We start from the raw sequence: 22956 nt of genomic DNA, 5'->3' as shown, positions 1-22956 counted from the left end.
CGGACCAGGAGCATGTTGTTCATTTCAGCAATCTATTGTTGTTTTCTACATAGCCAAAGCCAGGAGCAATTACGTCGTTTACGCGGCACTTTTGAAGATTATAGGTGCTTGCTGCAAAACGACACGACATTGTAGTCGTTGCTATAGTTGTGAGAAACACGATTTTCTCTTCGTCTTTTCACATTTTAAGCATACATATTCAATCAACTATTTCTTCTTCATCTCGACTTAATCTCGAAGTTCTCGATTAAATTTTGTATCCACAAAAATCTGCGCGCACGTAAGAACTATAAATTTATGACACCATCGAATAAATTATAGGAATTTTTGACTACGGAGAATATACTCAAAACCGAAGTGTTAATTGCATCTGTTGTTTAAAAAAAACGAATTACTGGACAGCGAACGTCGATTACCGTTCCTTTCATTCAAAAAAAAAAAACCAGCGTTTGTTCAGCGGGGACGTTAATCCAGCGTTTTTTCTATCCGTAATTCATTTGCGAAGAAGTGTAAGTTGACTGGTTAGTAGGAGGTCAATAGCACAACGAGTGGGTTGGTGCTGAGTTTTTGTGAACCTCTTACCTTTATTCTTAAAATTGCTTACGGAGGCCATAGTTTTTTATTCGTGTCTGAAAATTTTGGTCTGAGATTTTAATCGGATTTGACTCATAGGAGATACTATTTATATAACCGACAAAACAATAAATTAAATTAGTGTGTGTAATCGATCCGACTAACGACTGGGAGTATGTGGATCCTGATATATGAAGGAGACCTCCTTTGTTTACATGGAAGTTAAGACGTGTAAGAATCGGTTCCGGACTGAATCCTACCAATTCGTGTGCTTCTGGAGGTATTACGTAAATAGTAAAACTTTCTACGGATAGGCTGAGCGCAAAAATTCGTCATTTCCTCTATTTCTTCCCTCTGTTAAGAGGAAATTTTTAGTACGTTGCATTTAAAAGGAAATAAATGTACACTTAATATTAACTCTCCATTTGCATTTTCTTTAAAAATGGGGGTAATTTCTACTTGAAAAAGACGGAAATGTGAGATTACAAAAACTGATTTCGGTCGATGTGATTTCGAAGTTTTCTTGTGATGGTATAAGAGGTGGAGGGTTTTGCTTCAAGGAATCTCAGTTTACTTTTCGTGGAGCATCTATTGCGGCCGATTTTTGGAGTTTTTTTTGTTCAAATTGGTTCTTCTTGGAGTTTAGCCGCCAAGCAGCAATTCTGGATAGGTTTTATACCAGTTTTATTAAGCGGTAGTGTAGTCGCATTGTAACAGGTTATACGTACTACATTGTTATCAGAATTTTCATTCGTATAGTTATAATCTGTGTCATTATTTCTCATAACTTCACTACGTTACGTCCAGCTTTCGACGATAACAAGCGGCGCTTGACATTAGTTAGTGGTGGTCGAAGAAAACAATGCATGAACGTATCGAGCCGGACCAGTGTCTTCTATAGGAGATCCTAGTGGCAGCTTGTTCAACTTCTTTCCCATGAAGTCCGACATTTCCTGGTTCGATTGTGTATATGTACATATGTTTCTCGCTTGTCCTCAGCATTCGTGGAAAATCTCATTTTACATGTTGTTTACAAGACTTACACAAGCTTTTGTTTTTCTATGCTGTCAGATATGCACTTCTCACATATTCACACTAACACGTTAAGGAAGTTTCAATTTTGAGTTCCTTCTTTTTCGGATAGCGTTCGTTTAGGCATTTTAACAGCAAATTATGAGAAGTACATAACGTTCAAGCAAAATTCTGCGAATCGACCGGAACTCATGATATTAGCCTCAACAACAAAAAAGCAATTAAAATTTTGTTTATCGAAATGGTCTGCTTTACTTCATTTCTTCATCCTTGTACGATTCTCAAACGGATTGCTTTCTCCTAGAATACGAAGTTATCCATAATACATGCTCAGTAATTTCCTTTAATTAACTAAAAAGTAGAAAAACTATTTTGCAAAACAGCGTTGCACATTTGTCTATACGTATATGAGGCTAAAAAATTAACAGCAATTCTAACGCTTCACGCTTCTAACGATTTTCATTCTTTTCCTTTTTTCTTTTTTTTTCTTACACACACCCATCTTTAGTTTTTGTCGCAAATTTTAAAATCAACAGCATCAGTTAATTTCAATGTCTTAATCCAAATGACTAGCTATTCCTAGATATATTCCATTCCGAATATGAAGATTTCCCCATTAAAAAGCCAAAATTTTCATACCATCCTACAACCTCGACTGATATATATATATATTATTTATTTTTGTTTACATTTATTTATTTGTTTATTTATTTATTTATTGTTAAATATTCATGTATAAAATGAGCTAAGCGCGATTCGATTTGTGTGGGAACACCTACTACATGCAGCAAAAATTAACACATTGATGCGCAGTGATTTCTGGTGGAGTAGATCCTAGAACTCTTCTGTTTGTTAAAATAGACAACTGGATACAATATCAATACCTCGTTATTTCAGAAAATATTTCCTAACGTTTATCGTCGCTCGGTTCTTCTTAATATGGGGCAATGTTTAGGATAACCCAGACTACATCATACTTTTCAAAATGTTGATGTAACTTTTTTTACGCTCAGGAAGTAGTTAAACAATCAGTTGAAGAAAATAATCGTTTGAGCATTTCCAGACATTAGTAAATAAGATATTGTGTAGAGGAAAGTAAGGACAGAAGAATGATGAGGGCGTGAAAAGAAGAGAAGAAATAATTTCGAAATTTTTCTTGAAGAAGAGCTGAAAATGCTGGAAGAATCATCATCTTTCTGAAATCACCAAAAATCATCACGTTGATCACGTTTGTGATCATGTTGGTCAACTTAATGAGAACTAGGACCTCCATAAATGTCGCTTCAAACATCTGCAGATTTAGATGGAAGATGAACCATGTGTATTCATTCGAAAAAAAATTATAACAAATGAAAATTAAATTCATTTCAAATAATCCACATGTAAAGATTAGCTAGATTGTAATTTTGTATCACATGAATTATGCTACGAAATATGTCCATGTATATTTGCTCTGAATCCATAATGCTATCTACAAAAAACAACAGGTCGTATCCAAGTGAGTGTTATTATGTCGAGTATTGCAGTAGTCTGAAGCAATTCGCGAATCTCTGCGTCAAATAGCAGTCCCATTTTTTTTCCTTCGTGGATTCTCATGATAGTTTGTCTACAGCGTTGCTGTGTTTGTTTGTGCGTATGTGGTCGGAGTAAAGAGCAAATTTTTCGAATTCGATTTGCTAAGAACGATGACGCGTCTCAAATCCACAATTAGGCGCATTCCACGCTTCACTTTCAACCATGAATTGTGATGAATGAAAATGATCCAAATTGCGCGCTCATCCGCTACTCTAGTTGCCAATTTAACGCTGAACAACGGCGTCCACAACGAGACCCACGGCCGATCCATGTTTTTGTGTTGGTCCGACGAATGCTCTACGCCTCTAATTAATGCATGTGTTAATTCGATTCGGCCAGAAACGACCACGTTACAGCATTCATAATATACCACACATATATAATTATGCGCAGTTGATGAACATACATATCCAGTAACTTTCACTTCTGAACATACTCACTGTCGCAGATGCGTATACGTCTGTTCCAGAATATTCTATTCTATTTCTCGTTGTCAGCTCTCGCATGCAAAGAATGCGATTGACGCCATGTTGTCGTTGAAGCATTATCCTGGCTCGCTTACTATTGAAATTTCCACCGAGGAAATCGTATTTCGCAGCTCTGTGGTGTCGCTTTTTGTTTTCTGTACTTGGCCGCTGTTTCGGAGCATAAAATCCAGCGAGTCTTTCCTACGTATTTATTTCCATAACGACCGCAATTTGACTTGAATAGGTTCCCTTTGGCCTTCTGATCCTTGAGTTCCCAACGGAATTCATTTAGTGATTAATGAGAACTACTGTAGGCAAGACATTGTTTCCAGTCTGCCCGATTTTTTAGCCATCAATGTGTCATGGCTGTTTGTAGGGTCGTTTAGAATTAATGAATTTTAGTTTTACTGGCAAAAGCCTAGAACAAGCTGATAAGTTAGTTGTAGAAGTGCTACGTATACTATGCACTATGTGCCAGATATCCATAGTTATCCTCAGTGTCACCACGAAAGAAGAAACTTCGTCTGTGTAATTGCTAGTCCGATGAGTTTCTATTTTTCACTTTTTATTCTTAATTAATTATGAGTACGAAAGTGTGGTGCTTGTTTCCATGAAAAACTGTTCCTGCTCATTTTGAGCTTATTTTTATAGTATGACGTTCGCAATTTATGGTTTAAAATACAAGTAAAAAAAACTTCGTTTTTAATATATTTTTGGCAAATCCTGGGCTATCATTTATAAGTGAGTACTGCCTAGGATTTTATTAGATCTCATCTTTGTGTCAGACTTCTAACACTTTCTCGTAAATCATTACTACAAGTCAGTTTTCTCTTCCGGAAGAAAATTTCTTATGAGGATTATTCATCGCTTCTTGTGAAATATTTAAGCGTTGGTTCGTAGTTAGCTCAATTTTCTTTTAATTGTGAAATTTAGTCGTCTTGGTAACTGCTCTGCACTACAATTAATGATTTTTAAGCATATTTATAAATGAACTACATATGTGAAGCTATCACAGGGAATTTTATTTCCTTGTTTTTAGGTTTCCTATTTCTTTCGATACTAAAACTCAAATATCAAGTGGAAATCTGTTCCATACCTGTGTATTTATATGTTTTTCTTGACGCAGGCTCCTGAATCGAGCTATCAATCCTGATGAATACCGAAATAGCAAAGCTTACTGTGAGCATCAGTTAAGAATTTATCTGCCATGAACATTTTAATGGTTTCATCGCATATAAAACTCTTAGATTTTTCTGGGAATTCAAATTCTATTCATTTCAAATTTCTATCGTCATAATCGCAGTCATTTTGACTTCTATGGCTGACGGGGCTTCTATGGTTAATGTTTCTCATTTGAGGAATGCATCATTCACCCGAGATCCTTTTCTACTCAGAGCATTCGGTAATTTTGAATGTACTTCCTTTTATTTTCTGTAGTGTAGTACATACTTAGGTGTGGATAAATTTAAATGATGTAGACTAAATTTTCTTTGTTCTCCTACCTTTTAGAAGTCGTATCTTCAAACTAAATGTAATGATAGAAAATAGTTTCATTTCTCGATAACGAGTGAGATTTAGGGATTAGGGCTGCACATAAATTTCTGAATTCCCTAGGAGGTTAAAAAAAATCCCTAGTGCTTTTTTTTGTACGAGTACTCAAACGCTGTTGAAAATCATTGACTTTTCTTTTCTTTTCAAGTTGCCTGAAAGTTTTGAGTCAATGAAAACCGTTTACAGCCGCATTCTGCTCCACTATTTTTGCATAATCATGAAGTTGGCAAGCAGAATTTTACAAAGTAATGTTTATTGTGCTATCCGTATCAATTGCTAATTAGTCCCAATATACACCATGTATCATTATCGCCTACATACAAAACTATAAATTACTAGTTAATTTTTTGTAAAATAATTAATTTTCATAACAAGTTGTCGTTAAATTCAAACTAAAAAATACCTGCATGCTAAAATAAAAACAGTTGTTCATATCGTGGCTAAGCTATTTCTAGTTACCTGAATCTTGGTGTTTAATAATTCTGGATATAACGCTCCAATTACTTCCACATGAATAGTCTTCCATGCTTCCAAGTGCCTGTTGCAAGTTTTTTTTTTTCTAGCATCATAGAAATATATATATATATATATATATATAGTTCTATCGTTCTGAAAACTAACACCTTACATTATAAATGAACATGTAGGAGTTCAGATTTCTCGCAAAGGTTTTGCTTGAGCTTTTCTGAGCTCGCACTGGAATGGTTTTTTTCTCAACAGGAAACAGTTAGAGCATGTCGGAAAGGGGATTTCAAGAGGTCTGAACTTGTACCTGAGGAAAAAAACACCCAAGTGCAACCATTCTCTTTCACTTTCTGAAGGATAAACTGCTTTGTAAGCGTAGAAATTTTAGTAAATATTTGGTTCAGGATATCCAAAGAAACGTTCAGCTTTCTCGTATCATAAGACGGCACAACACACACACACAAACAAACAAACAATGTCCGCCCATCCATGATATGTGATTGCCACGAAACATGCTATGTTCGTCAAGCGCCATTCCCCTAACTGACAACCTAACACAAAGTGGGCATCCGTGGTTATAAATGTAGAGTATAAGCACTGGACTCCTTCAATGGTTGGTTCATGCCCTCCGAGGTGTTCACTGAACCAGTCCGATATAATTTATTTACCGATAATGATTAAATAGATGAGTATTTCTTTTGACGATAATTGTTTGCTGACCAGGACATGCACACGAAGCCAACAACCGAAGCGTCGACGTTTCAATTACGTGCTGGCTTTATGACGAGTTGTCAACGTAGCACATAGTGCTATCGCCGTGTTTCCTACTAACGTTAAATATTTTTTGTATAGTATTGTTCATATATTAGTGTAGTTCATTACTGATGCGGAATCCACATCCTTTCCTTGTTTTTCGTGAATTTTTTCTTCTTGACTTACTTTACCGTTGACAGAAGCCAAAGGGTTTCTGGACGTTTTGCATGGAGGATTTTTTTGTTGTCTATGAATACTATAGCGAACCGTTTTTTTTTCTGAATATTTATGCATCTTCCATTTTAACAAACTCTACTAGAAAAGGCTATGAATATCAAAAATATCAGCTACATGTGGAACAGATTTTTACAGAGCTACTCTTCGAACGAATAGGATTTTGTCCATTTTTTGGATGCGCTTCGCAATTGAGCACGTGTTTAAGCTGCCATAATCAGCTACCGTAGAAATTCTTCCGAGCTGAAATAGATAGCGGCTAAACTATAAAATTACATTCTAGACAGAAACTATTCTGAATTCCTTCCCCTATAGGATTCTGTTTCATACAGCCCACCAAAAGTGAATTGCAACTGTGTGATTACCGAACACTGACGAGTTTTTTTTCCTCACTAAACACGAACTCATACCAAGAAAGAGGTGCTAAACGTGTAATAGGAATATAGATGATAAATTAAAATTCTAACAGTTCAGTTTAATCATTCCCTCGGCTAGACATTACACTTTACTCTCTTTTTAAAGCAATATCGTTTGCTAGAAATTCTTAGAATAATTATTGTTATTTATTGGACACCAACTTTAGTCCTTGATCCTGAGTTAAAAGTGATTTTACCGTGGCTTGAAAGAGATGTGAACCCCTTTCGGAATATGTTACAATAAAATTAAGTAGTTGAGCTAAGAGGATTTAATTTTCTTGATTACAACTGAAGGAGTTCCCGTCAATTTCTTATAAATTTCACTTTTTTCCATGAATCAGTGAATAAAATAAACCATTCCACTGGCATTGTTGGACGTGGATCAATTTTTTTCTTGTTTGTTTTGGTTTCGTAGCTCTTCTTACTAGTCAACATGACTGCGAACTTCTTTCGTACGCTTGAGCAGCGCAAACTTTGAAAATCCCATTTTTCATTCTTTTTATTTCATTTCATCTCCGTTTTTTATCTTCGTTATTCTCTAGAACAGAGTTCAAATTGAGTAAATCCGAGCAGTGCTCTTAAAATGCATAATGTATTTTAGTTTTAGAAGAATATGAAAATAAGAATTCAAAAAATAGTAAGAATTTTAGAAGAATATGATATTTTTGAATTTTCAAATTCAATATTATGCTCAATAACATACAAGAAATTTTGTTTCCTCCAGCATTGCGAGTTGAAGGTATCATTTTCAAAATCATTCGAAATTTTTTATTTACCATCATTAGATTCGGCGGCCACGGATCTTCCTCACTAGAGGGATCACAGTCGGTTAGTCGCGAGGCTACGTGGCGCGTCCCCGCGTGGCGGATAGGGGGCTAATCGCAGACCAAAAGCGACCTTGTGCTTGCCCAGAGGCGCAGGTGGATTCAGGGGATGGACTCCCTGTTTCTGCTGAGCCAGGACTGACTAATGACATCCTTGTATCCCGCACGTCGGTCCGGCCAAAAGCCTGCAATCAAGTGACTGGGAGGTGCAAGGGAGGCGGTTTGGAGTCGCCTCCAACAAATAAGCTCCACATGTCCACTCCGGGAGAGCGGAAGTTCTCGCAGAAACTCATGGGACTAGAGGCTTGCAACCTGCCCATGGGTTTTAAAATTTCACGCAAAACACTGTGATAGAAAAGAGTCTCCTGATTCCGAAGGAAAGCCTGGTACGGTAGCGCCAGGTAGGACGGGGTTGCAGGAGTTATGTAGGCTACCAAAACGGAAAAGGGCTAGAATGGCGATCTGCACTTATAACGCACGTACGCTTGCATCGGAAGCTGCCATCGAAGCGGCCTGATGATGCAAGCCAAGAAGATCAAGTACGACGTCATCGGACTGACCGAGACGAGACGACGTCACCCTCTCAACGCCGTATATGAAATTGGAGAAGAAGTGTTCTTAGGAACATGCGACAGTAGAGGTGTTGGAGGAGTCGGCGTCCTTGTCAACACGAGTATGGCAAAGAACATCGACTCTTTCGAACAACTTACGACCTGAATCGGACGTCTGCGGATGAGAAGATGTGGTCCAATACCAACTTTGACTATCTTCGTCGATTACGCTTCAACATCAAGCTACGATGAAGAAGAAGTCGAAGCTTTCTATATGGACCTGGAGAAGTTCTACCGAGAAGATCATGCCTTCTACAAGGTCATAATTGGCGATTTCAACGCCAAAGTTGACCCAAGAAGAACGCCGGAGGAACTTCACATCGGGACCCACGGCCTACAATGGAACGACCAGGGGGAGAGGCTCTCCGAGTTCATCATGACGACTAAGACCATCCATGGGAACTCGCAATTCCAGAAGCCCTCCTCTCTATGCTGGACGTGGGAGTCACCCGGTGGAGGGTACCGTAATGAAATAGACCACATCATCGTCAATAAAAGGTTCTGCCTGACGGACGTCGCTGCGTTAGCCGGCTTTTGGGAAGATTCCGCAATGGACAACATCGACGAGGAATATGACCGGCTCGTTGAACACCTTCACGACTGCGCGAAGAAGGCTGAGAGTTCTAAAACCACCAAGAGACGCCTGCCTCTTGAAACTCTTGAGCTGATACGCCAACGTTGAGCAGCACGGGGAGGTCCTCCCGTTCGAATTACGACATGCTATCATGTCGGTAAGAAATCGTACGGCACCCGGTCCCGACAGAATAAGACCAGAACACCTGGTGAGTCTTCCGCCAGTACTCATCAACACCCTGGCGAGGCTCTTTACACGTTATCTGGCGGAATGCAAGGTTCCTAAACAGTGGAAGACCAGCAACACCGTGTTGTTGTATAAAAAGGGAGATCCACATGACATCGGCGACTATCGTCCAATCTGCCTACTGTCCTTCATCTACAAGCTCTTTACAAGAGTGATCCTTAATAGGATTGAAAAAGTCTTGGATGAAGGACAGCCATGCGAGCAAGCAGGGTTTCGAAAAAGATTCAGCACGATTGACCACATTCACACTGTTTCGAAACTCATCGAGGTATCACGAGAGTACAAGATGCCGCTCTGTCTCATCTTCATCGACTTAAAGAAGGCCTTCGACTCAGTTGAGACGGAAGCGGTCGTGGAAGCCTTGGACAACCAACGCGTCCCTACTCAGTACATAAAGGTACTTCGAGAGTTGTACAGTAACTTCACGACCGGAATTTCGCCATTCTACAAGAACATCATCATTGACGTGAAGAGGGGAGTCCGACAGGGTGATACAATCTCACCCAAAATATTCACAGCCACCCTCGAAAACGCAATGCGGAATGGGACGACATGGGAGTGAAGGTCGACGGTCTGCAGCTACACCATTTGCGCTTTGCTGATGACATCGTACTGATAACACCTAGCATCAGCCAAGCGGAACGAATGCTGACCGAATCCGACGAAACATGTGAATGCATCGGTCTTTAGCTGAATCTAGACAAGACGATGTTCATGCGGAGCGGATGGGTCTCGGATGCCCCATCCACGCTCAACGGAACGAACATATCCGAATGCACCAGCTATGTTTATCTGGGTCGGGAATTGAACATGATGAACGACCTGACCCCCGAGCTGGGCAGGAGGAGACGAGCGGCTTGGGGAGCGTACAAGAGCATCGAGGATGTAGTGAAGAAGACCAGGAACACCCGGCTCCGTGCTCACCTCTTCAACACCACCGTACTTCCTGCGTTGACCTATGCTTCGGAAACCTGGGCATTTCGCAAGCAGGAAGAAAACGCGGTGAGCGTCATTGAACGCGCAATTGAGAGAGTGATGCTAGGAGTATCCCGTTTCACGCAAGTGAGGGACGGGATTCGAAGTTCTCTCCTACGTCAGCGATCGAAGATTAGAGACGCCGCCGCGTTTGCCAAGGAAAGTAAAATAAGGTGGGCCGGACACGTGATGCACTTTAACGACAACCGTTGGACCAGAGCCGTGAGCGACTGGGTTGCCCGCGATATTAAGCGCACTACAGGAAGACCGCCGACCCGATGGTCAGATTTCTTCACGAAGTCCTTCAAAGAAAAGTATGATGCTCTTCGCGTCCCACGCGAAAGGAGGAACCACTGGGCTACTCTGGCACGCGACCGGGACAAATGGAAGAATTACTGGCGCCCGCTCGACCGGTTCGAAGATCAACGGGAGTCAAGGTGATCAAGGTGATCAAGACTCGGCGGGCCGACTATTTTCGCACCTCATTCTAGGGTGACCAGCCAATTGCACCATCGGCAATAGCCACTGACTGTCGCATTGTTGCGTTGAAAGACAAAATTTATGCGGACTTTACATATTTTTGTCCCGGAAAAATTGTGAATCAATCTTTTGCAAATATTACACAATCATTAATCATTTGTCATTTAATTAATGATCGTTCCAGTTCACCTGTGAAGTAATGCGATGAGATTTAAACTGTTTTCTGCTTTGTGTTGTATATGTAATTCCGACAATGATCACCATTTCTCTTTTTTTAGATAATTAATTGTTGTTGTTGTTTCAAAATTGACTCTAACTACGAATACATCCCGTAAAAACGAGCCTCCCAGCTCTCAGTAATAAATCCAACAGTGGAGGATAATATTGGTTTATTGGTAGTGAAATTAATTGAAATTAGCATATTGACAGTGAAAAGTTCTATTACTTTTTTCTTCTGTATACATATCGAAATTTCCGGGAACAAAATGTGGATTTGACATTCGCATAATATTTTCTTCCTATGCAGTGACCGCCGATGGTGCAATAGGCGAGACCCGGATGGAGTGCCATGTCCCAAAAATAAGCTGACCCGATAAATAGCTGGGCCGTGGAGTCTAATCATAGAAATAAAGAATCTCAAATAGTTTTCAAAACGATATCATTCAACTCGAAACGCTGTGGCGAACTCAGGTTTGTGTAAATTAATGAGCAATGATATTGAAATAGTTGCATAAAATCAATCTGAAAATATCATATTCTTCCTTACAAACGGAAATTTTGAAAAGGCGGTGCTATAAGAAAGCAAGAAAATCTATTCAGAGCGAAGCCAGCCTTGTAAACTAAAGTACATTATGTGTTTTAAGAGCCTCGCTTAGGCTTGTTTAATTTGAACTCTGTTCTGGAGATTAAAAGAGGTGCAAAGTAGAGATGAAATGAAATCAAAAGAACGAAAAATGGAATTTTTAAACTTTGCACTGCTCTTGTGTACGGAAGAAAATCGTTTCATCATATGCAATAAAGTTCCACAAAATTCGGATGTAGTTGTGCTCAATAGTGATTTTTGGGCCTCTTTGTTAACTTCTTTCCTTGCTACACGGGTTCAAAATAAGGACTAACTGCAGTTTTACACAATAATAGAAACTCACACAAATGAGTTTTAAAAAATAACGAATCAACCACCTCAATTGCCCTCCTCTAACAATCTCTTGATGTTCGGACCAAATGTAATCAGAGTATGTTGGGTTCCAATTATTGCTCTTTGGCGAATATTTGCGTCATTTTGCTCCCTTCTCAACGATATGCCAGTTTTTGGGTGGATCTCAATAAGAAGAATCTAATTATGTGTAAATTGTTCTTGAATTTCCATTCTGTGACAAGTTAAGAGTAAGCGACGGTGGCCGACGGTGTCGCACCCTCACTCATCGTCGGTTTTTCAATGTTAATGCATAATAGTATTGTATTCTTGCCACTAGTCTTGTTGCTTTCATCTTTGTTTACATCATCGTTGCGCTCCCTTTTTTCCCTACCAATCTGACTACTTTGCTTTTTTCAAATTCGCTTTGATACCGGTATGTGGACGACCGTCTCCAGCTATACTAGCCCTACGTTCGGGGACTCTCGTCAGATTTCAGGCAAAAAAAAGAGATCTTCGTGGGCCTTACTTATTTCCATTTTAATAGCATAATACTTGAAACAGTAATGCTTTCATTTTATTTAAATTTTTGTAACGACATCGTTGTCATACTATAACTACTGATTATGTATCAAGTGATATGGGATGATTTTTTTTCGCACAAATATGAACTCTCGGATACATTCCTATGATGTGTTTGGTGTTCTAAGTGATCACAAATGCAAATATGTAAATGGAAGCAAAGAAGCACCTCATCGTCCATTTACGGCTTCGGATATTCTCTTGTTTTACTACTTGAAAATATTGCATAGTTCTGAACAATGTTGTTTTTCTCATTTCTGATGTATGTACCGTTTTGGGAAACGAAGTGAAAATTTGAAACTAGAGAACTTTGTACTTTAATGTCGCTCTTCTTGTCTTTGCAGACACGATTTGAGTAGCGTGGCCAACTGTTTTTTTTTGTTGTTGCGGGATTTGCTCGAAAATAGTTCTTTTTATTTGATGTCCAAGTCAAATGCAGGCTTCAAAATTTATGCTTCAGTGAATATGAGCGCACAGCCAACGAGTTCATTTTTTTACTCTGGGGTTTTTTGTCCTCATATTCAATGCCCAAACGACATCCGACTGACGTAATTTCGGCTGTCGCTTGTGAATGACAAGATGAAGAGTTTCCTGTTGCAGAGGCGGACTTCAAATTGTCCTCGTTAACTTGATTTTTTTTGAGGTAACGAATCAATGGAAAACAAAGAGTATACATTTGGATTCACTTATCAACAGAATTTCGCCTTATCCCTTCTGTAACTCGGAGACTGCAATGATGTTGATCTCCTTTACAGCTGTCGTGCAAAATCCGGCTTTATCCTACGGAAATCATGTTTTGCGTAATATAAGACCAGAATCTGTATGAAAATCTCTCAAACAAGACATGCAGATCCTCGTTTTGAATGAGATAATGGTCCATCCCGAACCTATTTGATTCTCCAGGTTACCAACGCAGAAGGAGAATGCAATAAGTCTTAGATTGTAGTTGGCTTTCCCTTCAAATGAAGGAAATCACGACATGATTTCTATTTCTGCAAACATCCACGATAGAAGGGGCTGAGCAATCCACGTATTCCACCTAAATTGTACTACAGCGGAAGAATGCGAAACACAGAGCCTTATCATTTAATGTTCTGCCCTGAACATCCACACTATCCGTAGTTACCGTTTCATCGGTTTTTTTTTCATAATTTTAAGAGTACCGTGATCGACCATTTTTATCACAACTTCCACCAACCTCAACATCTTTCGAGGCATAAAAAATAAAAATGAAATAACAAAAGTAAAAAGAAATAAAAACTTTATCTGATGTAAAATGTATGCGACCCATAAAATGACTAGTGGGAGTCAATCGATGTGTCGAGGCAATGTTTCTATCCTCCCAAACAGATCTGGTATCAGTATGTCGAACCCGGAAGACAATCCCAATGTAGGTGTTAGCTTGCTTCAGGGCTGTCGAAACGTCGACCGCACAAACCTAATGAGGACCGCTTGTTACTGCGCTACAACCTCCTGAATTTCGATAAATATGACAAAAACTGGGACTTGCACCAGTTAAGATGGCAGTATGGGTATGACATATTAGTCTCGAGCAGTTGCAGATCTATGCAAAGACGTAGTATGCAGATTTGCAAAAATTTGAAGTGATTTCCGTGCAAATTGAGCTTTCCGTTAAATATATTTTTATATTTTCTCGTTACTATTTATTTCTGTTACATATATTCTACAGATTTTGGGTTATAGGTTTTTAAATACTTTTTACTTAAACTATCGTAAAAAAAATGTGTGCTGGAATTAATCCGTTTGTTGCGGCACACGAACATAGTAAAAGAACCAAAGTTTTATAAAATGATTGTTAGAAATGACAAGCGTTGCGTAGCAAAGAAATCCTACAATTTCCTACAAAATGATGCGAAATGATACATTTCACCATTTTGTGGTGTTCTCCGCATCCTTAGTGACTTTTCTCTCTCACTTTTCTTCACATACTTTTCTTGGACTCCTCTACAGGTATTTTTCTTGGGATCGTATAAGCAATTAACGGTTACTATGATCGGTTACTGAATGACACCGTAAAAGTGGTTCTTCTTTTTTTTTCTTCTGGTTTTGTTGTTTTAGTTAAATAAGTATTTCGCCCTGATCGAATTACTCATAGATAAAAGTTTTTATGGACGTATTGCGAAAAGAACCCTACTCCTACTACAATGAACTCATTTAATTAATATACTTGATTCTCCACTTTTACCTCATAAAGACGTTTTTTTTGCCGTTTTTGAGAGGCAAAAAAGCAAAACCACCCGCTGTTTGTCTTCGTGGTTTAAAATTGAGAATTTTGACCCAAGGTTGAGTCATACACCGGGCCAGATGTCGTGCTTTGATAAAAAAAAAATTCATTTCTCCCCTTCTCTTCTTCAAAAGAAAAAAAAAACAACTACGAATGAATCAATATAGTACACCTTTCCTTTTTGTTTTTCCTATTATTCCCGGCGTCTTCCACCCATCACTCATTAGGTTTTTCAATACATCATATTGATTTTACGTTATTTTGTTTTTTCTGCTATTTCTTTAGTTTTTTCCTTTTTAAAGTATTTTTTGGCTTACTCGATTCAGCGCTCAGCATAAATCTTAAGAGTGGTTTTGCCGGTTTCAACGCCTCAATTAGGAGGGAGACACAGAGGTTGTAGATAATGCTTCATCTTGTCCCCCTCGCACTCCAATTTAATGATCTAAAGAGACAAGAATGAATAAAATCAATAAAAAAAAACCTCAGATATTTCCCAGAGCGAAGAATTCTCTATAAAATGGTATCTTAGATTTCGTCAAGACTCTTGGTTTCCATGTGCATTTTTAATTTTGAAAAAAAAGTGCTTACAAATTATTTCCCAACCCGCGAGCTAATTTATTCGATAAGGCTTGCTAAGTACTCAAGCTTTCTGGATGTATGTATGATATGTGGTCCTTCAATAGAAAAAAAAAACGTTTTGTCAATATTTTCTGAGATATTCGCGAGAAGATTGTATTTCACTTTCCTCTTTCCTTCACATATATTACAGTCTCCTTATGTGAAACGTTCGTAATCAATATTCGTTTGGACATGCTGGGAATTTTTGTTGTAATCCATGAAGAAATCTCTATATACGCAACTAGCGGATAATGTCTAATGAAATGTTTGTTGACCACGTCTAAGCTGCGAGAATATGTAGGAGAGCGCGTAACAAATTTCCCTTCGGAATGAAAATTTTTGGGAGGCTGGACTATTGGTTTGGTATCGCTTCAGCTCTGGCTGTTCAAACTGCAGGGAAAAGTTCTTTCCGATTTTTAACCATATCTGTAACATCATTTTTATTCCAACATCTTTCATTTTTTTGTTTTCATTTTTTGAGATTTTGCTTTTCTGTGTCAATTCTCGCTTCATCTACACCGTTTGACTTTTTTTCCCATCTCTTTCTTACACATTACTGTTTTTGACTTATCGCTTTAACACCTTACCTAACTCAGTTTGACATTTTTTCAAAGTGGTAGGACGATTCTGTCTGCCTTTTACTAGTTTTGTCTTGGAAAAGTTCAATAGCAACAATGAAACTTTGTCATATGCTTTCTGGATTTTTTGATTACTGCAAATGCGTTAGTTGCAATGTTTTACGTAACGATTGCCCAAGCCAATTACTTCAAAAACTCTTTCATATATCTTCGTTTGTCCGAATATTAGAGCATTCAACTTTCACACGGCAATGTGACGTTTCTGTGTATGTTTAGATCTTGGAAGATCTGAGTTCGCTCCCTCCTCGTTCATCAATATCACTCTCAAGGATCATCTAAGCGCATAACACAGAGAGCATCCTAGCTAATTAGTTTCTCACGATACTCTCACTGATCGTTGTTTTCGCTCGTTTCTTTGGTAATTATCTATTCATGAGGTGTTTCTGGAAACACAACTAAACTCCTGTAGAGATTCCGGATGCGAATATTGCTGCGTTCATTCTCTGCTTTCGCTAGTTCCACTGCTTGTCCATAACGCTACTACATTACGACGAGATTCTCAAAGACAAAAACATTACAAGAAACGAGTTCCATGCACGAAGGTGGAGGAGCACACAGGTATTTGCCTGTGATCAATCGTCTCCAACCATGGATGATACCGATTGCGGCACCGGGTAGGTTATATGTATGGGTCTACATGCTATATATGCTCGTTCGCTAGTAGCCGAGCGCAAAAGCTGCATGAAAATCTTCTGATTACTCTTTATTTAATTAATTTACTTTAATTTTATGCGGAGGAGCTTCAAACGTAAAATATTTCCAAGGGTGAATAAATGATTTTTTTTGCTCATTCTGGGAACATTAGAATGACGTGTAGTCACCTAGATTTCGATGTTTGTTTATCTGAGGGCAACATAAACAACAAATGGTAAAATCCAAATGGGTCTTCGAATAGTGCTTTGTTCATTTTTTGCTGCAATTTATAAGGATTCTTTTTAAAGTAGCGTTGAAATAACTCACTACAACTCACCTATTCACCTCCGCTCGCGGAATGATTTCGTAAGGATTTTTGAAACATCGCAGAGAACATAGATTTGTAATTTTGAATATAGATGAAAGATGTCGTGATTTTTACACCATTTTGTTGCTACATATTTGTAATTTGCTTCTCTAATAAAATGAAGGATAAAGTAGACCGGAGAGTAGTGTGTATCGTGTATAGAGTACACTTATGTGTGGATTCTTTCAAAAAGGAAGCAGTCAATCCGTCTCTTCGTATACTTCATAAAAAGCGCAAGTTGTACTCTATATAACTCTAAAAGTTATATAGAGTACAACTTAGTATAACTAATGACTTCTTTTCTGATAAGACAGCAATGACGCTTATATATTGTCGATTTTGGTAGAATGTTCGTAGAATAATTACAAGATTGATTTTTTTTCTCAAATACTACTGAACAACATTTTTTGAGCATGAGAAGAACTTATAACACTGGCGCTGGCTGCTAACGAAGGAATGTCATTGCAATTATATCGATAATAAAAATAACGAATTACTTTGGAGTTGTTCAGAACTGCTGTCGTCTCCTATACATCCGAGAAAGATCTCCACTGGAGATCAGCTATTCGAGGAACGGCCGCCAAGACCTGGAGAAATGATTAAAGAGGCGGTACAGATGGCCGTTTGGCCGGCATTGCCTAGGTAAAAAAAATTACAGCACAAAACCACAGCCACAGTGGTTTTGAATGATTGTCTGGTTTCATGCAATTAGTCACGCTGTACATCTCCCATTGTTGTAATGGAATATTGACTTGTAATGGTTTTATTGGAAAAAAAATCTATTTGGAATTGGGGTGCACTTGTTCGTGAACGAGTGCGATGTGCATCAGTCAGTCACCCAAATTACGCCAAATTATACAATTGGATGATTGCTGTTGGCGTTTTGCTGGATTCACGGCGATATTTCGCAGGATGTCACATTCCTGTCTCGCTTCCTACGACCACTGTTCACTGTAAGAATAAGTACTAACAATGGTTTCTGACGCTATGCGCGCGTATCGTCCACCAAATGCGCTGAAACTTATTTACTACAGCTACAGTTGGAAAAGACGTGACAGGTTAGTATAACTTGTATAACTGCATACAATGGACATCTTCAATGCATCGTAAACTTTGCATAAACAGGACTACTGCCATTAAAATCTAGTTCATAATTTAAGTGATTGAAGCGTTTTTACTCGTTTCTCGCATGGGAACACGTCAATGTTATTTTTAATTAGCTTAAAATAAATAATGATACCATGCAGAGGTTAGAGGGATTCATTGTACCACGTTGTTATAGATCCCAAAGTGAAATAACTCTAGGAGTTTGATGTATAGAGCTAGAAGCCATATCTCATCCTATAAAGCCAATATGAGTTGCAAACTCGAATAGATCCATACACAAGTGGAACTTCTTCAGAGTATGGATTAGATTAAGAGTTAGTGGCTGAAGAGGGGTACTACCCTTTGGCTGTTCGGATCTAGATTCAGTGAGAAATATTTCCTGTACTGTTTCCAAATTCATAAGCATAGTTTCAGTGCGTAGGATTTTTCTTAGACTTCCGAAGCAATTACCGTACACGTCAAAGGAATGTGAAAGTGATGTTTGGCGTAAAAAGAAATAGCAACAGGCTTCTATTTATAATCTATCTTGTGGGTAAAACCGTATGACCTACTTTTGTTTTTTATACTTTTTGTGGACTTTTTTTTTACTTTTTTCTTTAGTTTAGAGTTCGCAAGAGCACAGTTTTTAATTGGATAAATTTTGAAAAAATGAAAGAAAAATGGAAAGACAATTCTACAGGGTCCAAGTTTCAACCATAACCATCTCCATTGGCGCATTTCATTTTTTTATTTTTTATTTCTTTTTTTGGAGTTTCATTAGCTCTTTTCATCTGTCATAGAAAACTGGTTTTCGTCAGCTAATTTTCTTTCGATTATTTCCTACGACTTGTAATTTTTAACGTTTTTTCAATATTTTTATTCCATCCTCTTCCGTCTATATTTATGTTTAAGCCATGAAAGCAAGAAATGGTGTCATGCATGTAGAGAGAAATCGATAGTTTCCCATTCTCCTAAAAGCTCCATTTCCCTGAATTCACTGTTTCACCCATTCTTCTCGCCGATATGTTCCATATCGAGTGGTTTTTCTCCAGTGTTGCTCTAACTCGAGAATTTCTTTTCACCGATATTTTATTTTTTTGTGGATAAGACCAGAACAGGAAGGTCATAATAGTAGTGGATAGTATCTATCACTTCCTCGATTTGATCCAAGAATACAACTCACTTGCTAATGTTTATTTTCTCTGTGCTTTACCATAATTTCTCATTTCTTTGAATCGGTTGAATATTTGGTAATTATTTCTGTATATGTTTACAACAGCTGCTCATTATCTTAACTGATCCAGATTCTTTGTATAGAGAAGCCGATAGATTCGCTGCATATATTTGAGAGAACACATTCATAGTTCTTTGGATTAATCGGCTCTTTCCACTATTTTCTTTTTCCAAGTTTCCTCATGAGTACTATTACTTTTTTAATTCCTAGTAATCTGCGCTACAGCCAACACATTAGTGTTATGGTTGGCGATTTCTGTTCAGCTGCTTTAAGAAAATACCGAATTAATGGGAATGTTTTTATGACGATCAATGAAAATAGTAATGTTATGACGAATCCCAACTTGTTAATAAAAAATATGCTTGTAGAACAGAACCTGTAGTACTGTTGGAGATTTAGCGTGTGCATTTTTGACCACAACTTTGGTGATAGAATATTTGCTCCTCAAAACGAACTGATCACAAAAAAAAAATCACAAGAGTTAAGCCGGGAAAAACATCTACAAATCTACTGCCGATAGACATTGATCTATGCTAATGCTAATGCTATGCTAAAAAAATATCTTACAAGTTCATCTTTTTCTTTTTGTAGATGTGAAAGAGTTTTCAACCTACATCTGAACATCTGAAAAGGAGATAGTTGATTAATATTGACGTCAATTCGAGTTGTACTCCCACCGCGTTATCTCATTAGACTCAATTTACACTACATACGACGGTTATAAAAAAAGTTGTGCATGTAAAAACCTATTCACAGTACTGTCAGTTCTGAAAAATTAAACGATGACAGTGGAACGTCGATCCATACAGTGGCAGTGACGTCTGCTTGTACTCGTCTGTTTCGGGAAATATACTTGCGGCTGGAGATAAGAATTTAGCCTAACATGTCCGAGGCTTTGTTCCTCATAGGGCGTCATTGTTTTTACATGGTTGCAGTGACGATTGGCAGAAAGCAAAAGCCTTGCCCTTAGTAACAGATTGCTGATTGCCGCTCCATACTTGCTTGGATGACGCGTCCTGTCCCAGTAGAACTTCCTATCCTTCCATAGACGGCAGTGTCTATTTTTCTTCGTTCTCTGATTTTGTTCTTATTCTGCGATTATTTTCAGAGGCCTTAGTTTCTCATATAGCCTTGAATCTTACGGTAGTTGTAGCAACTACTTCCAGTACAGTATGAAGGAGATGGAAGGCAAGCGGTCTTTAATATTCTTTTGCTTCTCAAGATTGTACGAATAGGAGAAGTGTATGTCTAAGAGAGCAAAACTCTTAAAACTCTGTGGATCCATTCCCTACCGTACTACTTGATCGCCGTGATTTACCAAGCTTTGCTTTCGCGATGCGAAGTTGGCCTTATCACGGCGTGCCGTGCGTACGGTAGCGAGTGCGTTCATCTGAACGTTCGGCTCTACGGTAATTCGGCTTCAGAGAGTTATATGCCAGAAGTGTGGTGATCGTGAAAGTGTGAGAGACGATATGTAGTATGGCTATGTTCCCTCATGCTACTCCTGGGCGTGCATGTATATCCATTTCCATTTCTGGGCCTGGGCGCGTTGGCCGCGCTGCCTCTATCGATCGGTGTCCTCAGCATAGAAGTACTCCTAGCTCCACGCGCGGATCTGCCAACTTTTATTTCGATCCTCATGGACCATCTACGCACGGCACTCGATCCGTAGGTGATCGAAGCAAGTCCAGAAAAATGTTAGGCATCGACCAGATCGCCAGGTCTCGTTCTACTACTATCTACCTACAAATGTTAATGCACAGTTTTAAAGTAACCACTAGAATGAAGTGTGCTTGCATTTTGAACATAAGCTATTAAAAGCAACATTAGGTCATAGCACACGAGTACTAAGTCAATTAAGCTGAGTGGGGCTTTGAGGGCGAATCATAGAAGTTGTTGTACAACTGAGGATTTCTTTAGATTGGCAGCGGAAGAAGCTCGACGAGAACAGAAGACCGATTCAGGACCGTTCGCAGTTCGGAAATCCACGCTTGCCTCGAACGTGCCTGTAAAAGAGAAGGTGCGTCATTCTTTTGAAAGAACATCCTTTTTTTGCGAATATTTCTTGTGTTCTACTTAATCTTTGCAAATCGTACGTGTTTCTTACGCTTTCTCTAAAATTACACATCACGCACCATTCATGTGCATTCTTGTTCTCATTCATTTACAAATATCATCCAATCGTGTGCCTAATTTTCTTGCTATTTGCATCTCAATTTCACGCTTCAGAATATTTTCCAAGCATATTGAGCGAAAAAAGCTCATTTAGCCTTAATCGCATTCGCTCCGTTTCGTAACGATGCTACATCAAAGCCGCTTTTTACGCTCTCATCTCTAAATTGCTTTCGAGTCTGTGTGAGGTCTGCTCACATCACTTTATATCTATTGTTTCCACTTCGCTTGATGCTCCACTGCAAACTAGTCGGCAGCACGTATTTCTACGAATCTAACAAGCGTCCGACTTGCGCTAGTGTTATCAAATTTGTTTACCAGTGAAAATCCGTCACATATCCTGAGACAATTCCTCATCTTCCCGACTTTCCCTCTGCTCCAAAACGGGAGAGGCGCGAAAAACTAATTATTTCCACATAACAATATAAATCGCTGACTCGTCGGTTCCGGGTTTAACTAAGTGTGTCGAGTCATTTCGAGATGAACGTCGCTTCCTATCTCCCATAGTGGCTATAAGGCATGAGATCGTTCGGAGAGTAAGCTCTCTGCGCTCAATGCAAGCGGATTTGAGGACAATAGACCGACGGGGAATACCTTGACGACGATGATTCTGAAAAGAATGGCGATTGATTCGCCAAAATGCTCTCGAGAATGAATGAGAACAAAGCGTAGAAGCATCCGTACGGTTGGGATGATAACATTCACAGAGAGTTTAAGCTTGAAAACTGGAAGGGAATTCACCAATTACAGGGGCCATCCTCACTTTTCATCTTTTCCGAGGACAACTTCATCCGACGAAATGCGAAAGCGATAATAGAATGGGGCCCATTCGAGTACTTCATTCTTCTTACAATTATAGGTACGTAAACGTAAGCGATTCGTCTACATAGTATACTGCAGCGAGCGTTTTGTTTTGTTTTGTCAAGCTGCGCGAAAGCCAAGGCAGTAGCGCTTAGTTGTGAATGCATTCGCTTCTGAATATCTGACGAGTCGTTGCAGGAAACTGTGTCGTTCTGGCTATGGAACAACATCTTCCAAAAAACGACAAAAAACCGCTTTCCGAGCTACTGGTGAGCTGTGGTTGACTTCCGTTGCTCATTTTTCTCATCACGGCACAGCTCGAATGAAATTTGACCTCACCGCATATGTGAGAAGTACATGGAATAGCAAGAAACATGAGAATCACATTGTTTGAGTGCTCATTGTTCAGCGATGTGTCGTCATGGAATGGGAGCGAGTTCTTGACGATGAAACGGTCACACCACATTCATCACCATAAACGATCTCTGTATGATTTAGGAACGCACCGAGCCATACTTCATGGGTATCTTCTGCTTAGAATGTGTGCTGAAAATCATTGCTTTTGGTTTCATTGCTCACAAAGGATCGTACTTACGATCCGGGTGGAACATCATGGATTTTATAGTAGTAGTATCTGGGTGAGAGGTTTCATCATTTCAAAAAAAAAAATAG

The 22956-nt window shown here is 38.9% G+C and overlaps 5 protein-coding genes across 9 annotated transcripts in view; all 5 read left to right on the top strand.

The window, feature by feature from the left end:
* Window positions 1-8406: 8406 nt before the first annotated feature.
* On the top strand, window positions 8407-8607 carry RB195_026046 (uncharacterized protein; the record flags this gene model as incomplete). Its single annotated transcript, XM_064214419.1, has 1 exon — window positions 8407-8607. One exon carries the CDS (start codon window positions 8407-8409, stop codon window positions 8605-8607), a length of 201 nt encoding a protein of 66 aa, XP_064070300.1.
* A 15-nt stretch (window positions 8608-8622) lies between these two features.
* On the top strand, window positions 8623-9183 carry RB195_026045 (uncharacterized protein; the record flags this gene model as incomplete). Its single annotated transcript, XM_064214418.1, has 1 exon — window positions 8623-9183. One exon carries the CDS (start codon window positions 8623-8625, stop codon window positions 9181-9183), a length of 561 nt encoding a protein of 186 aa, XP_064070299.1.
* Window positions 9184-9226: 43 nt separating this feature from the next.
* Window positions 9227-9883, top strand: RB195_026044 (uncharacterized protein; the record flags this gene model as incomplete). The annotated part of the gene is made up of 1 exon (XM_064214417.1): window positions 9227-9883. One exon carries the CDS (start codon window positions 9227-9229, stop codon window positions 9881-9883), a length of 657 nt encoding a protein of 218 aa, XP_064070298.1.
* Window positions 9884-10029: 146 nt separating this feature from the next.
* On the top strand, window positions 10030-10737 carry RB195_026043 (uncharacterized protein; the record flags this gene model as incomplete). The annotated part of the gene is made up of 1 exon (XM_064214416.1): window positions 10030-10737. One exon carries the CDS (start codon window positions 10030-10032, stop codon window positions 10735-10737), a length of 708 nt encoding a protein of 235 aa, XP_064070297.1.
* Window positions 10738-16523: 5786 nt separating this feature from the next.
* RB195_026042 (uncharacterized protein) overlaps window positions 16524-22956 on the top strand; it is a gene marked incomplete at both ends in the record, with an annotated part of 43827 nt that continues 37394 nt past the window's right edge. For 4 of the 5 annotated variants that reach the window (XM_064214413.1, XM_064214415.1, XM_064214414.1 and 1 more), the window contains 6 exons: window positions 16524-16605; window positions 17504-17633; window positions 21232-21331; window positions 22234-22342; window positions 22483-22553; window positions 22783-22922. In XM_064214413.1, coding sequence (XP_064070292.1) covers window positions 16524-16605; window positions 17504-17633; window positions 21232-21331; window positions 22234-22342; window positions 22483-22553; window positions 22783-22922 — 632 coding nt within the window. Of the gene's footprint in view, window positions 16606-17503; window positions 17634-21006; window positions 21033-21231; window positions 21332-22233; window positions 22343-22482; window positions 22554-22782; window positions 22923-22956 lie in introns of those variants that run through there. The other variant, XM_064214410.1, reaches the window with a different exon arrangement.

Source organism: Necator americanus, chromosome X, assembly GCF_031761385.1.
Source record: "Necator americanus strain Aroian chromosome X, whole genome shotgun sequence".
Classification (NCBI taxonomy): Eukaryota; Metazoa; Nematoda; class Chromadorea; order Rhabditida; family Ancylostomatidae; genus Necator; species Necator americanus.
The sequence above is the reverse complement of the archived record's forward strand: the minus strand, read 5'-3'. Positions and strand labels throughout refer to the sequence as shown.